The 13,508-nt window shown below is 38.7% G+C and overlaps 1 protein-coding gene across 1 annotated transcript in view; it reads left to right on the top strand.

The window, feature by feature from the left end:
• The window catches only part of WDHD1 (WD repeat and HMG-box DNA binding protein 1), a 52,450-nt gene extending 39,787 nt beyond the window's left edge, over positions 1-12,663 (top strand). Inside the window, exons 18-26 of the mRNA XM_048853933.2 lie at positions 2,817-2,948; positions 3,778-3,992; positions 5,899-6,029; positions 7,454-7,510; positions 7,779-7,822; positions 7,961-8,119; positions 8,558-8,691; positions 10,221-10,356; positions 11,693-12,663. Coding sequence (XP_048709890.1) covers positions 2,817-2,948; positions 3,778-3,992; positions 5,899-6,029; positions 7,454-7,510; positions 7,779-7,822; positions 7,961-8,119; positions 8,558-8,691; positions 10,221-10,356; positions 11,693-11,896 — 1,212 coding nt within the window. The 3' untranslated portion in view covers positions 11,897-12,663. The remainder of the gene's footprint in view (positions 1-2,816; positions 2,949-3,777; positions 3,993-5,898; positions 6,030-7,453; positions 7,511-7,778; positions 7,823-7,960; positions 8,120-8,557; positions 8,692-10,220; positions 10,357-11,692) is intronic.
• Positions 12,664-13,508: the final 845 nt, after the last annotated feature.

Below are 13,508 nucleotides of genomic sequence, written 5' to 3' on the forward strand. Positions count from 1 at the left end.
ACATGATGGCATATATCACATTGGTAGATGTGCAGGTGAACGAGCCTCTGATAGTGTGGCTGATGTTATTAGGCCCTATGATGGTGTCCCCTGAATAGATATGTGGGCACAGTTGGCAATGGGCTTTGTTGCAAGGATAGGTTCCTGGCTTAGTGGTTCTGTTGTGTGGTATGTGGTTGCTGGTGAGTATTTGCTTCAGGTTGGGGGGCTGTCTGTAGGCAAGGAATGGCCTGTCTCCCAAGATTTGTGAGAGTGTTGGGTCATCCTTCAGGATAGGTTGTAGATCCTTGATAATGCGTTGGAGGGGTTTTAGTTGGGGACTGAAGGTGGCGTTCTGTTATTTTAACACGGCTGTTACTCTGAAACCTGTTCATATGTTTTGAAATCTATGCTCACTGATCTATGTATACCAGGGATCTCAAACTCAAATCACCATGAGGCCTACATGAGGACTAGTACATTGGCCCGAGGGCCGCATCACTGAAACCTTTTCATACAATGATACAAAAGTAGAGTCAAAAATGAAAAAAATGAGGAGTAATATAGTATGCTATTAAAAGTCAATGTATTAACTTTTTTAAAACTGTAATGCGAAGAGGGGTTTTAATAAAATATAAATACCTGTAACCATTCCTTATGTGGTCAGTAACACTGATGATGATCTATACTAACAGTCTATCAACATAGCTGTAATGGCAGGAACTTTTTAAAGTAACTATTCATACAAAATACGTTGCCACTTTTAACAAACATTCTTCCCAGCTACTCACAGCAAAGAATCATCCATGATGAATGTCATACCTCAGACTGCTCGTCTAGTCCATGAGGCTCCGCCCCGCCCCTGCCCTGCCTCTTCCTGCCCCACCTCTTCCCATCCCTTCCCCACCCCCATTCCAACCCCTTCCCCAAAGTCCCCGCCTCCACTCTGTCCCCCCCCCCCCCCCAGTGCACCGCATCCCCGCTCCTCCCCCCTGCCTCCTGGAAAGTCCTAAATGCTGCCAAACAGCTGTTTGGCGGCAGGAAGCGCTGGGAGATAGACGGAGAAGCTGGGACACGGCGCACTCAGAGGAGGAGGGGCTGGCGGGGGGGAGGAGAGCTTGGCTGCCGGTGGAGTCGGCACCTGTGGCGGGCCACAGGAAATAACGCCGTGTTTGAGACCCCTGATGTATACAGAAGAAGCTTCAGTAAAAAATACTGTATTCTTTTGTGAAGTGTTCAGTGGTTTTCCTCCATTTTTCAACAGTACTGACTGAATGTGTGTCTCATTGTCCTTGCCAAGCAGTGGAAGAAGGACTTCCTGAAGTGTTAATTTGGCTGGAGGGAGCTTGTATTTTAGGTAGTGTCTACAGGGGTTTTTAAACTGGGGGTCGGGACCCCTCAGGGGGTCCCAAGGTTATTACATGCGGGGTCACGAGCTGTCAGCCTCCACCCCAAACCCCACTTTGCCTCCAGCATTTATAATGGTGTTAAATATATAAAAAAGTGTTTTTAATTTATAAGGGGGGTCTCAGTCAGAGGCTTGCTTTGTGAAAGGGGTTACCAGTACAAAAGTTTGAGAACCACTCGTCTACACGCTACAGGACTGAACGGTTCCCAATTGATCCATTGAGCATGGACTAGCTTAAACACAAATGGTTCCGACTGTGCATGTTAGCTCTGTTTATTTGTGTTGCAGACCACTGCAGTTTTGGCCAGTGTCCATGCTAGTGCTGTTTTATACTGTTTCACTTAAAATGCCTTCTGGTATTCTATCCTACAGTTTCTGTTACAGCTCCCAGAAGCAGTGGATTCTGGGGATTTTGAAAGGCTGCCAATGCACTGTAGCACAGTAGTAGTAGGACTGTTCGAACTGTTTTATTCTGAATGGTTTAGCATTGTCCACTCTAGCACTAAACTGGTGAAGGCTCAGATAGTTCCGATTAGACCAGATTCAATCCAGCTGTGAACAAATATAATATAAATGGCATTTGTTGTGCATGTAAGCTGTTTGGAGCTAGGGTTGCCAAGCCTCCAGGATTGTCCTGGAGTCTCCAGGAATTAAAGATTAATCTTTAATTAAAGATTATGTCATGTGATGAAACCTCCAGAAATACATACAACCAACATTGACAACACTATTTGGAGCACTTTTGTGTGTGGATATGATGTGGTTTACAAGCATGCCATAAAGTTCGAATCATAGGACTGCAAGGGACTTTGAGAGGTCATCTAGTCCAGTCCCCTGCACTCATGGCAGGACTAAGTATTATCTAGACCATTCCTGACAGGTGTTTGTTTAACCTGCTCTTAAAAATCTCCAATGATGGAGATTCCACAACCTCCCATGGCGATTTATTCCAGTGCTTAACCCCCCTGACAGTTAGGAAGCTTTTCCTAATGTCCAACCTAAACCGCCCTTGCTGCAGTTTAAGCCCATTGCTTCTTGTCTTATCCTCAGAGATTAAGAAAAACCATTTTTTTCCCTCCTCCTTGTAACAACCTTTTATATACTTGAAAACTGTTATCTTGTCCTCTCTGTCTTCCCTTTTCCAGACTAAACAAACCCAGTTTTTTCAATCTTCCAACACAGGTCATGTTTTCTAGACCTTTAATCATTTTTGTTGCTCTTCTCTAGACTCTCTCCAATTTGTCCAAGTTCTTAGTGTGGTATGTTTTTCTTTTGCAAATAAAGGCTTAAGGACAAATATCTATCTCTTGCCCCAACAGAATGTGAAAAGGAACATTAGAGAATAATTTGATACAAGTTGGTGGAAAGTACTAAGCACTTTTTTTTTCCTGGCCTTTAGTATGCTTTTTTCCCCCTCTCTCTTATTCAGGAACAATTTTGGCGTTCAGTAGTGTTTCACAATCACTTGGATTATTTATCCAAAAATGGATATGAATACGATGAAAATGCTAAAAATGAGGCAGCAAAAGAACAGCAGGAGCTTTTAATGAAATTGTTTGCTGTAAGTAAAATTTAAATGCAAAAGAAATTAAAGATTATTGTTGAGCATTAATTTTCAGTAGATGGTATTTGATGCAGTTTAATTATGGATAGCTACTTTGTCATTTTCTTCCATGTGTACAGTTATCCACCTAACACACTGTATGATTTTAGCCACAGTATTGCTTCTCAATCGTGGAAAAGGTGTTGCACAGAGAGAACTACTTTTTTTGCTATACCATTAAGTATTGTTGGCACTCTCTGCCTAATATGTCTAGCACCAGAATACTATAGGTATTGCAGGGTCAGAACTGAATTGTGTTGGCAGTGCTATGTGAAATGTTTGCATACTTCCTGCCCACATTGTGCAAATCCTGTTAAATTCTCTTATGCAAGTAGGCACACTGAAATCAGTAACACTAATCAAGAGAGCCAGGGGGAGAGCAGGATTAGGTCTATTGTTCGTTGTTCAAGGGAGTGTTGTTAAATTTTCACTGTCATGATTACTAAATTTCCAACATTTTTTTAATAAACGAAAGCCTTAATTGATGGGCTTGCATATCCATGCATGCTCCTATTAAAAAACTATTTTGAATTTCCAGGCTTTTATATATATGTGTGTGTGTATATATAATTGGCCAATAGGTCTGTGTTGCCTAAGAAAAGTTACTGTCCTTACAAAATAAGGGAGCTATAAGGTGTATATACAGGTGTCTGGCTAAGCTATACCCCTTATGAGATATTAAGTTGGTGGTGCTTAGTGCCATTACTATGATTAATTATTCTCTTTCGGTTATTCTAGGAAGCATGCCTGTGGAGTGTGTAACTAAAGGATTGTTTTTCTTTCTTAGCTTTCGTGTAAACTGGAACGTGAATTTCGTTGTGTGGAGCTTGCTGACTTCATGACCCAAAATGCTGTCAATTTAGCTATCAAGTATGCATCTCGCTCTAGAAAACTAATACTAGCCCAGCGGCTTAGTGAGATGGCTGTAGAGAAAGCGACAGAGATGGCAGCACCTGAAGAAAATGAGGAGGAGGAGGATTTCCGAAACCATCTGAATGCTGGGTAAAAATAATTTTGACATGATAAAGAAACCTGCAGATTTTTTTGTTAATACGGATATATTCAAAATTATGGTGCAGTCAATACAATTTTATTGTCTGATACTATAAACATGCAGTATATTTATTAGTGTGTGACAATTGGCTCTAATCCTAGTGTGATTCTACTCTAACAATGGTCTATATAAAAGTAGAACTGTGTTGTTCAATAGCTCTACTCCTTGGGATTCATTTTAATAAATTAGCTCTGAAGAGCCAGCAAAGCTAGAGAGAGTGGGTTGGTTCATTTCCTGCTTATGTGGTGTTGGAAGAATTTTTATCGAAGTCACTCAAATACCACAGTAATGAGGGTGGCATATGAACCTATATAGAATAGAACTAATTTCTGATTGCAAACTACTGTTGGTGATGCATGAGGCTGAAGGAACGCAGATTGATTTCTCGAGATTCTAGGCTGAGTTGGCAGTGCAGGGACTTAAGGCTGGTCTACACACAAACTGATCCTGAAATAACTAGATCAGTTTTAATGCACACCTTTTGTTATTAGTGTCCACACGCAGACTTGCACCAAAATAACAAAAATTGTGACTTAAAACCAATTTAGTTATTTCAATGCAAGAATGTGGTAGAACAGCCCTTAGTTGCGATTTACAGCCAAAGTGGATGTTCTTCACAGCACCTGTCCCCTCTAGGAATAGACAGGATTAGAGCTGGTATTAAACAGTATCACTAATCCAGTGATAGAAAAGCTTTCACAGCCTTTCACCAGCATTGAAATAATGGCATCACAGTATAGTGCATAAAGTTAGGGAGCTTATTTTGATAGAAAGAAGTTTAATTTTGCAACAAGTTTAAGGCCCATATGTAAAAATGTCTGCAGGTTTCCTTTGGAATATGTGGCTGCAAACAGGTTGATAACTCCCTTCCAAGTAGTCTGCTCCAATTTCCTGGTTCATGAATGGAAGCCACAGTCTAATGTTGGTGATTTTAGTCTCTTCTAGGGTTGGATTATATCACGAAAACTAGATTGTTCTTATTGCCAGATTCAGTCATTGCTGTAAGAGTCTTGTTGGAAAATGAGAGCTTCTGTTTACATATACGCACATCTTAGTAATCAGCAAAGATTGAGAGAGAAATATAGAAAATGTACTTGGTAATTTAATGGGATTTCAGTAAAATACAAGATCATATTTTTAACATTTTCTGCCTAAATTGCAGTTTGAAAATATATGAATCCAGTAATTTGGCTTTGTATTTAAATGAGTAGTTTGTGCATGTAATTGGCATGTGTGCATAATTAAATGATTAGTCTTGAAAACTTGGCCCATTTATATTTTTGCAAATTGTCAACACTATATAGCAGGAGATCTCGGATGTTTTATCCCTTTCCTCAATAGTTAGCAGCTTTCTCCTTAACTCTTCCTCCAGAAATGGTTGCAAGGTTCTTCTTATTCAGAGCCCACCTTACTCTTGCCCATCTTGGGGAGTAAGGTAAAATTGTGTGGTCTGTCTTTGAGCCTTTGAGTTCTGAGTACATTGGAGGTCAGTGCAGGCTGTTTGAATTCAGTGTTGTGAACTTCAAGAGAAAACACAGGCACTTGTGATCCCCCTTAGTGTCATAGGAATACTGTGGTGGTGGTGCTGAACGTATTTTGTGTGGTGGTGGCACTGAAGTGGTTATTGATATTTAATTTATTAAACCCTTGAATTGTTTTGACTGTCATACCACAGATTAATCAACAGCATAATCAAAAAAAAAAAAAGCCCAGACTGTTTTCATTTTATAAAATTAATACAGAAATGTAACTTGGTCTTACTTTATTCCTTTCTGTTAATGAGCGTTCCTCTTTCCCTTTGGATGAGGTGGAGTTTCATGCACAACCTCATTAAAATTAATTATTTCCACTTAGTTATAGCAACTCTGGTACAGAGTGGAGCCAGCCTCGAGTCAGAAACCTTCTGCATGAACAAGATATGGAAGACAGCAAGGAAGCTGATGCAGTTGAGGAAGTGGAAAAAATGCCAGAAATACAAAAATTTAGTAAGAAACACTTTTGGGACAGGTTGGGAAGTTTACACAGACCTTTGTTTTACAGATTTAATAGGAATTAATTTTTCATTGTGGAAATTCCCCTCATAACTTTATAAAATGGATTGGATGATAACACAACAATTTATATAGCGTTTAACATTTTTAAAGAATTAATTTTCAGGAGACCAATGTGAGGTAGGTAAGTATCATCTCCATCTTACAAGGAAAGTGAGGCACAGATGTTAAGTGACACAGCAGGTCAGACACATAGGTAGAGCCCTGCACGGATACAAAATTTGTATCCGCATCTGAGCTGCGATACACAAAAATGATCCGCAAATATAAAGCTGATATCTGCAGATTTGCAAGGCTTTAGATATAAAATTTGGATCCGCATCCATCCTCAATCTGCAAAAATGGTCCGTGGATATCCATATCTGCGGATGCAAAGCAGATATCAGTGGATTTGTAGGGCTCTACACATAGGGCCTGATCCAAAGCCCACTTAAGTCAGTGGAAAGAAATAAGTATTCTTGACTCCAGTTAGGACACTAACCATTAGACATGTTCTGTCTGGTTTGAACATCCCACTTAACTACGTTACTATCATTGCATTTTTTTTTGGTGGTTTCATTTTTAACAATAGCACCTGCTGACTTCTGGCTTATCTGATGGAACTGTTTTCTTGGTTTCATTTCAGCTCTTACATGGGCTGAATTAACAGAATGAAGGTACACCCTGGCTGTGCCCTCTCCCTGGCTGCCAATGCCCATTTTCTGGGGCACCTGAAGGAAAAGGGTTATAGGGAGCTTGTGATGCTCTGCTGTATCTTCACTATCACCTCCAGACAGACTTTCTAGCACGCATCTCCTTGTGCGCTTTCCATTTCCCGCCTTCTGTGTGTTAATACATACATAGTAATATGAATGCTTTGGACTCTAAGATGGAGGGGTTGGAGGGGAAATAATCACTGAACTACTGTCTAGCATGTGCTTACCGTATTGTTTGAAGGAGTGAAGAGTGCGAACACTGAAACTTGCTTTGAAGACATGCAATTATAAGTTCATTTTTTCTTAGCATGCTCTTTTCTGTATTATGGTAACACTTTAAGTACTAGAAATTCTTTTAAATAAATGCTGTTGCTTCTACTGCTCAAAAAGATGAAGTTTAAATGGGATTATCCATAAAAGTGGCAAAGTAAAGCTTAGCTTAGCAAAGTAAACATTCAGCTCTTTCCTTCTTCTTAGAAAAGGTGAGCCCAAATAGGGATACAATGATTTAAATGTGTCTGTTAAAGCACTTACACAAATATTAAAATATAAAGTATTGATGAAAGTTACATATGAGTTCACTAGGATTTTTTTAAAATGAGTTGTGCTGTTTTAATATTTGCGTTTTGTTATGAGTTTAAAATGTATCTTTTTATTCTGAAGGACAGAATCCATTCTGCAAAACTGTAGGATTGTCAGAAATGTCTACTCCTAAATCTGGTGAGTAAATCTCATTTTATTTCAATAAGAAAATGTTGTTGTCAGGTCTATCATTTTGTTGTCAGTATCTATCCATCTGCCTCGCCTCCTGTTTCCTAACATCGTAGTAAAAGTGCAGACCTTTCAGTTTTGATTTAACAAGGCTGGAATACTTTTATTTTTCTAATTAAGGAAATAAAATGAAAAATGTTCCATTTAATCTTATGGAACACACACAATACTTCTCAGATTTTCATGTGTTGTTTTTTTCCCTTTTCTGTAACAAAAGCTGTAATTACATCAAGCAGCCAAGGACGAGTCAATCCCTTCAAGGTAAGAATTTTGCAGTTCATCTGATAATGATTTTTTTTTTTTTTAAAGTTAAGATTTTCATATAAAAGAAATTCTTTGGAAAAGAAGACTCCCTTTTGTCACTGAAAATAAAATGCTCCCAACTGTTTGTTACTTTAGGTATCTGCTAATCAAAAAGACCCAACAGCTCACTCACCTAACATTCTAGATAATATGAGCAAGTTCTCCAAGAATACCCCAACACCTAACAGCCGGGCTGTAAACAAACAAAAGTCTCCAGTTATAAAGCCTCTGATCCCCAAGCCCAAGTCCAAGCAGGTAATATTTCCGGTCTTTACACTAGTTCAGTGAGCAAAAAGTTAGTGAGTAAAATTGAATTTTCCCTGCTCTTATTGCATATAGGAAACACTGTAGATTGAATGAAACAACCCAGATGGTAAACTCTGTCCAAGCAGAGTACAGAAATGTGTAGAACTCTACACCATGTGCAGACTAAAAAGCAATATGAGATTTTTTTTGTCAAGCTGTAGAAAGCATGTCCTTGCGGTGACTTCAGTAGTTATTCTTATTTAATAATAGCGTATTAATAATAACCATGTACCATCTTAAGGTTTTAAACCATCAGTTTAACAACAGAAACCCTCAGTCAAATCGCTTTTCCTTGGGATGATGTGATTTGTATTGTCAGATGTAGACGTATTCACAATGTGTAAATATCACCAGTGGATTTTTTTAAATCTCTATAAATTTTTATAGGCTTTAGCAGCCACTTTTTTCCAGCCCCGTACACCCCATGCTGGTGACAAAACAGTAGAAGAAAGAGAAGAAAAAGCTGAAAATATATTGCCTGAAATCCAATATGCTGCCACTGAAAACACTGAAAACAAAAAGTGAGTGAATACAAGGGATTTTGTTTCTCACATAACATTTAATTTTAATTTTGATGTATACACTTGACACAATTTCAGAAATGTCTGCATTTCTAATATAAGGCTCATTAATTGTTGCTATTTCATTTTTCTCATCTGTACATTAATGTTCTTCAGTGCTTTAGATCTGGCTAGTCTCATGGTATGTCTGCTTTGCAACCAGAGGTGTGAATGGTAACTCTCAGAGATGAACCCATGCTAGCTGTGCTCTAGCTAGTTTACTAAAAATAGAAGTGAGGATGCAGCCGCATGGGCTTCAGCAGTTGCTGCGCAAGTGAGTACATACCCAGAAGGGTCAGGTGGACTTGTGCAGCCCGCACTGAAGCCTGTGCTGTAGCATCTTCACTTCTGTTTTTCGCGAGCTAGCTAGATTACATCTACATGAGCTGCCATTTGCGCCCCAGGCTGCAATGTTGATGTACCCTAGAAGTGTCACTTTTTTTTTTAAAAGTTTGGTTTGAACATTTTGGAACATGAGCTATAAAAGTGGTGCGTCAACACTTCTGTTATATTCATCTTCTGAGTCTCACTAGCTAATTGAGTATGAAGACTTAGCTGCCTCGCCTCTAGAGGTAGTCCTTACACACCAAGATTGTAGGAACGATTTCTGATGGCATTGGAATGAGATGAAGCTGTATAAAACCATGATAAGAGCATTCATTAATAAGTTTTTGCAGTTGTGAAGCCACTTTTATGATCTTAGCTGGCTGCTATTTATAGTATATGTATTGTCAAACCTGTCTCTGCATAAAACAAATCGTGCGATTGTAAGGAAAACACAGTGAAAGCATAGAATGTTGCATGTCTCCCGATAGTTACAGAAAATCCATTCACAGCTGATTTTGTGTCACTTTGAGAGAGGTGCATTTGTATGTGACTGATAGTCATGTACGATGTGTAATGTAAGTTTTAGGCCCTCGGCCATGATTTCTGCCTGGGTATTATTTATGCATCTGATATTGATCGTTGAACAATAGGTTAAGCCATGCTGCTATGCTAGATGGAAGTACTGGAAGTATTTAAATTTGAAACATTTCCTGACATCTAAAATCTAAATCTAAAGGCTTCACAAGTGGTTCCAGATTCATAAGGGACTTGCATGAAAGTCTCCAATCTGAAAAGAGAACTTTTTAGCAGAGATCATTTTAAAGCAGTGGTGGGCAACCTGCTGCGTGTGGCCCATCAGGGTAATCTGCTGGTGGGCCGTGAGACAATTCGTTTACATTGACCATGGGCCGCAGGTTGCCCACCACTGTTTTAAAGTCAAGTACTCTGTTTTAAAAACACTCAGATTTGATCTGTTGCTGCAACCTACTGGTGAACTGTTCTGAAGAGAGAATAGAAACTGCTGAGTATGCTGACTTGCTTTTCTAGACAGGATCTCTGTGGCAATAAAAAACACTCCAATCAGTTCTTGTTGCAAATGCTATTTTTGTAAAGTTGTTCTATAGGCTTCATACACTGGAAATTATTTTTTGCGACAATTTTAGACCAAAGACTGGATTCCAGATGTGGCTAGAAGAAAACAGAGAGAGTATTTTGGCAGATAATCCTGATTTGGAGGAAGCAGACATAATAAAAGAAGGCATGAGTCAATTTAGAGTGCTGTCATCTGATGAAAGGATGGTAAGAAAGCCGTGTTGCGCTATATTTTTCAAGAATTGTTTCTCTTTTACCACTGAATCCTGTGGAAATTCCAGTTTTGAAATTTCCTTAAATGCTGCTGCTCTCCATCTGGACTCAAAATATTATACCAGACCAAAACCCAAAATACATGCTTTAATTATCAGCCAGATCTTTATAAATTGTTTATTTTCGTAATGATTTAGAGGAAGGAGTAATGTTTGCAATAGTAAATTGCAGACATGAAATCAGATTTGGAAAGGATGCAGAGACTAGTAAAGGAAGGAATTTAAAAGTTCAGAGAAGTGGTCAAGAATTAGTAAGGTGAGAGAAAGAGGTGAAAACACCAAACGGAAGTTCAAAATGGAAGAATACTTGTTACAAAGGAGAAATATTGAGAAGACCTAGATGTGATCATGCGCAGCAAATTAGACAAGCACTTACAGTCTGCAGTTATAGCAAATGCCATAATGGTATGTATAAATAAGCTGTGGCATGTAAGAGCAAAGAGATAATAGTTCTTCACAATGCCTTGGTTAGACCATCTTTACGTGAAATGGTGTGTGCAGCACTTCCTTATTTGTTACAGAAAAGACATGTGAAGGAAGGCAAGAAAACTTTGCTATTTTGGACCTGTAGTGATCTCATGGTGCAAATATTAGTGATTAGATGTCCAAATTTCACCTGCAAAAACAAATGGACCAAGGCCTGAATAAAACCTGGCTTTTAAAATGTATAGGCTAGAGAAATCAACAAAGGGACTATAACTGTGCTCTAAAGCCTGGGGCATTAAATATCCATCATGCTAAATTGAGAGAAACATAATACATTTTTTTGGCGGGTGAGGGGTTTTTTATTTATTGATATTTGGGTCATTCACATTAAGACATCCAATTACATTGTCTTGACACGTATAGGTACATATCTTAATATGGAATTAACAATATTAAGCGATATTGTTGTATCACTAATATTTCTTTTTGTTGTCAAAATTACTTAAACACAACCTTAACGTGGTGTGTGTGCGTGTGTGCATTTAGAACAAAGGACCATTGAATAATTTGTCAAGAGTGATCATTAAAATACTACCATTAGTGTTCACAACTAGACTAGTTAAGATATTGATGTAAAGAAGAGTCCCACAGTAGCACAAGCTGGACTTGGGAAGTAATTTCCAACCTTACCAATGTGTCTCAAACTTTAGCAGTGGTCAGTGTAGTCACTATTCCAGTGCTGACTTATTCTGCAGATGTTTTCTTTCTGTGATTATATGGTAGGGTAGTAGAATTCACAATAATATGCTTGGTTTTTAGTTTTTTAACATACCTGCTTTTTTAAGATCTGGACAGAGAAAGCCAAAGGAGGAGCAGCTAGTAATTCAGCTGAAGCAAAAAAGAGGAAGCGCCCAGCAGATGCAAAGAATGAGGAGAAAGAGAAACTAGAAGAAAAATCAAAGGAGGACTCCAGTTTGCCCAAAAAGCGGAAGCCGTTAGATCCATCTACAAATGTCAGATTGTCAGCCTTTGCATTCAAGCAGAGCTAAATCAAAATTGGTACCTTTCCACTGTTTTCTTGTCTCAAGACATTAGTTCTCCAGTATTGAGAAATTTTGCCAACATACTCTAAGTGCACTTGCAAAAAAGAGTAAGTGTTTTGTCCTAAACATTCCTTTACAAAGTGGAATGATGGAAGTGATGCAGCATCCCTGAGATCCTTCATGCAAATAAGTTTTTATATAAAGTGTGTATAGTTAATACAAATAGTCATAATTCACTGATTATTTTCTAGATATAGGGCCAGATTCTATGATGCCTCATTGCCTTTGTGTGCCGTACCGGTTGTGATATTTGATCCTAAAGCCAGCTAGTTAGCCCATGGAGAATCAGCAAAGTGTAAGGATGATCTCATGGTGTTGTCGAGCCAAAGTAGGGGCTCTTATGTCACTTACTCTTCCTCCTGTCAATGTAGAAAGGAGAAAAAGCTATGGGGGAAGAGAAAGATGCCCCTGTACCATACTGATCTTTGGCTGCAGTTTCAACTCCTTATGGTGATTTCCAGCCGTTGAGCTCCAGCAGCCTAATTTAGTAATGAGGGTCCAGCCATGTACCGAAGCTGTACTGGAAACAGTGGGTGTACAGAGGAGAGGTTTTAAGCTGTCTTGTGTGTACATGCGTATGCTCCTCCCCTGACCTACACTCTGCAGAAGAACTCTACCCCAGGATTTGGTCCATAAAGCGCTCTTAACTTTAGAATTTGTGGGTTTTGTATGTAATATTTGTTTAAAATAAAATGTGAACATTTCTGTGTTTAGGTTGGTGGAAGTCTCCTTTTCAGTTTTTTCATGTTGCACAAGGAAGTAGACTTGCACCTCATAGTCAGAAGCCAGTTATATACACCGTTCTTGCAGATGGATAAAATACAGTGTCTGATGACTGGAAGTCAAGCACACATTGATTTTCATTTTAAGATCTAGGAGTAACAGATTTAGCAAAAACCTCTTAAATTCTAGAGAATTTAAATTTCAGATGTTAGTGATAAAGTGAGAATTTTTGTACGTTTTAACGTTTTTCATTTTGAAAAACTTGACCTTGAGATTTCAGCGTATCACGGCAATTTTCATTATATGTGGAAAAGTGGAGGTGATCTTGGCAGCTATGAGCAAGCAAATGGAAGAAAATCTGAAGATGTATTAACCCAGTTAATATAAAGCTTAAATAATCTATCTATATTTGATAAACACAAACTTTTGCATACTGTTTTTACTCTTACATGCTTTTAAACAAATGATATAAGGCACTGTACACATCAGTAAGTAAAAAGAGAGAAAACAGATTAAACCATTCTGGGATCATTATGCAAATGCTGCTATTTTAGAAAATACTGACTGAATTCCTAAGATTTACATAGTACATTTTATGTGTGTATATACTATAAAACACTGAGGCATACACCTATCTCACATGTCTGGTCATGGCAGCATGACAAGTGCAGGAGGCTGGAGCCTTCAATGACCTCACTCCACACCTCCTCTCCGACCATAGTCTGTCCTCAGGGTCTGTCTGTCTTGAAATCACAGGGTGCGGTTGCAGCACATGTAGACCTACGTGAGCTGGCTTTAATCTAGCTAGCTCGAGTACCCAAGCAGTGACACTATG

This window comes from Caretta caretta, chromosome 6, assembly GCF_965140235.1.
Source record: "Caretta caretta isolate rCarCar2 chromosome 6, rCarCar1.hap1, whole genome shotgun sequence".
In the NCBI taxonomy this organism is placed as follows: domain Eukaryota; kingdom Metazoa; phylum Chordata; order Testudines; family Cheloniidae; genus Caretta; species Caretta caretta.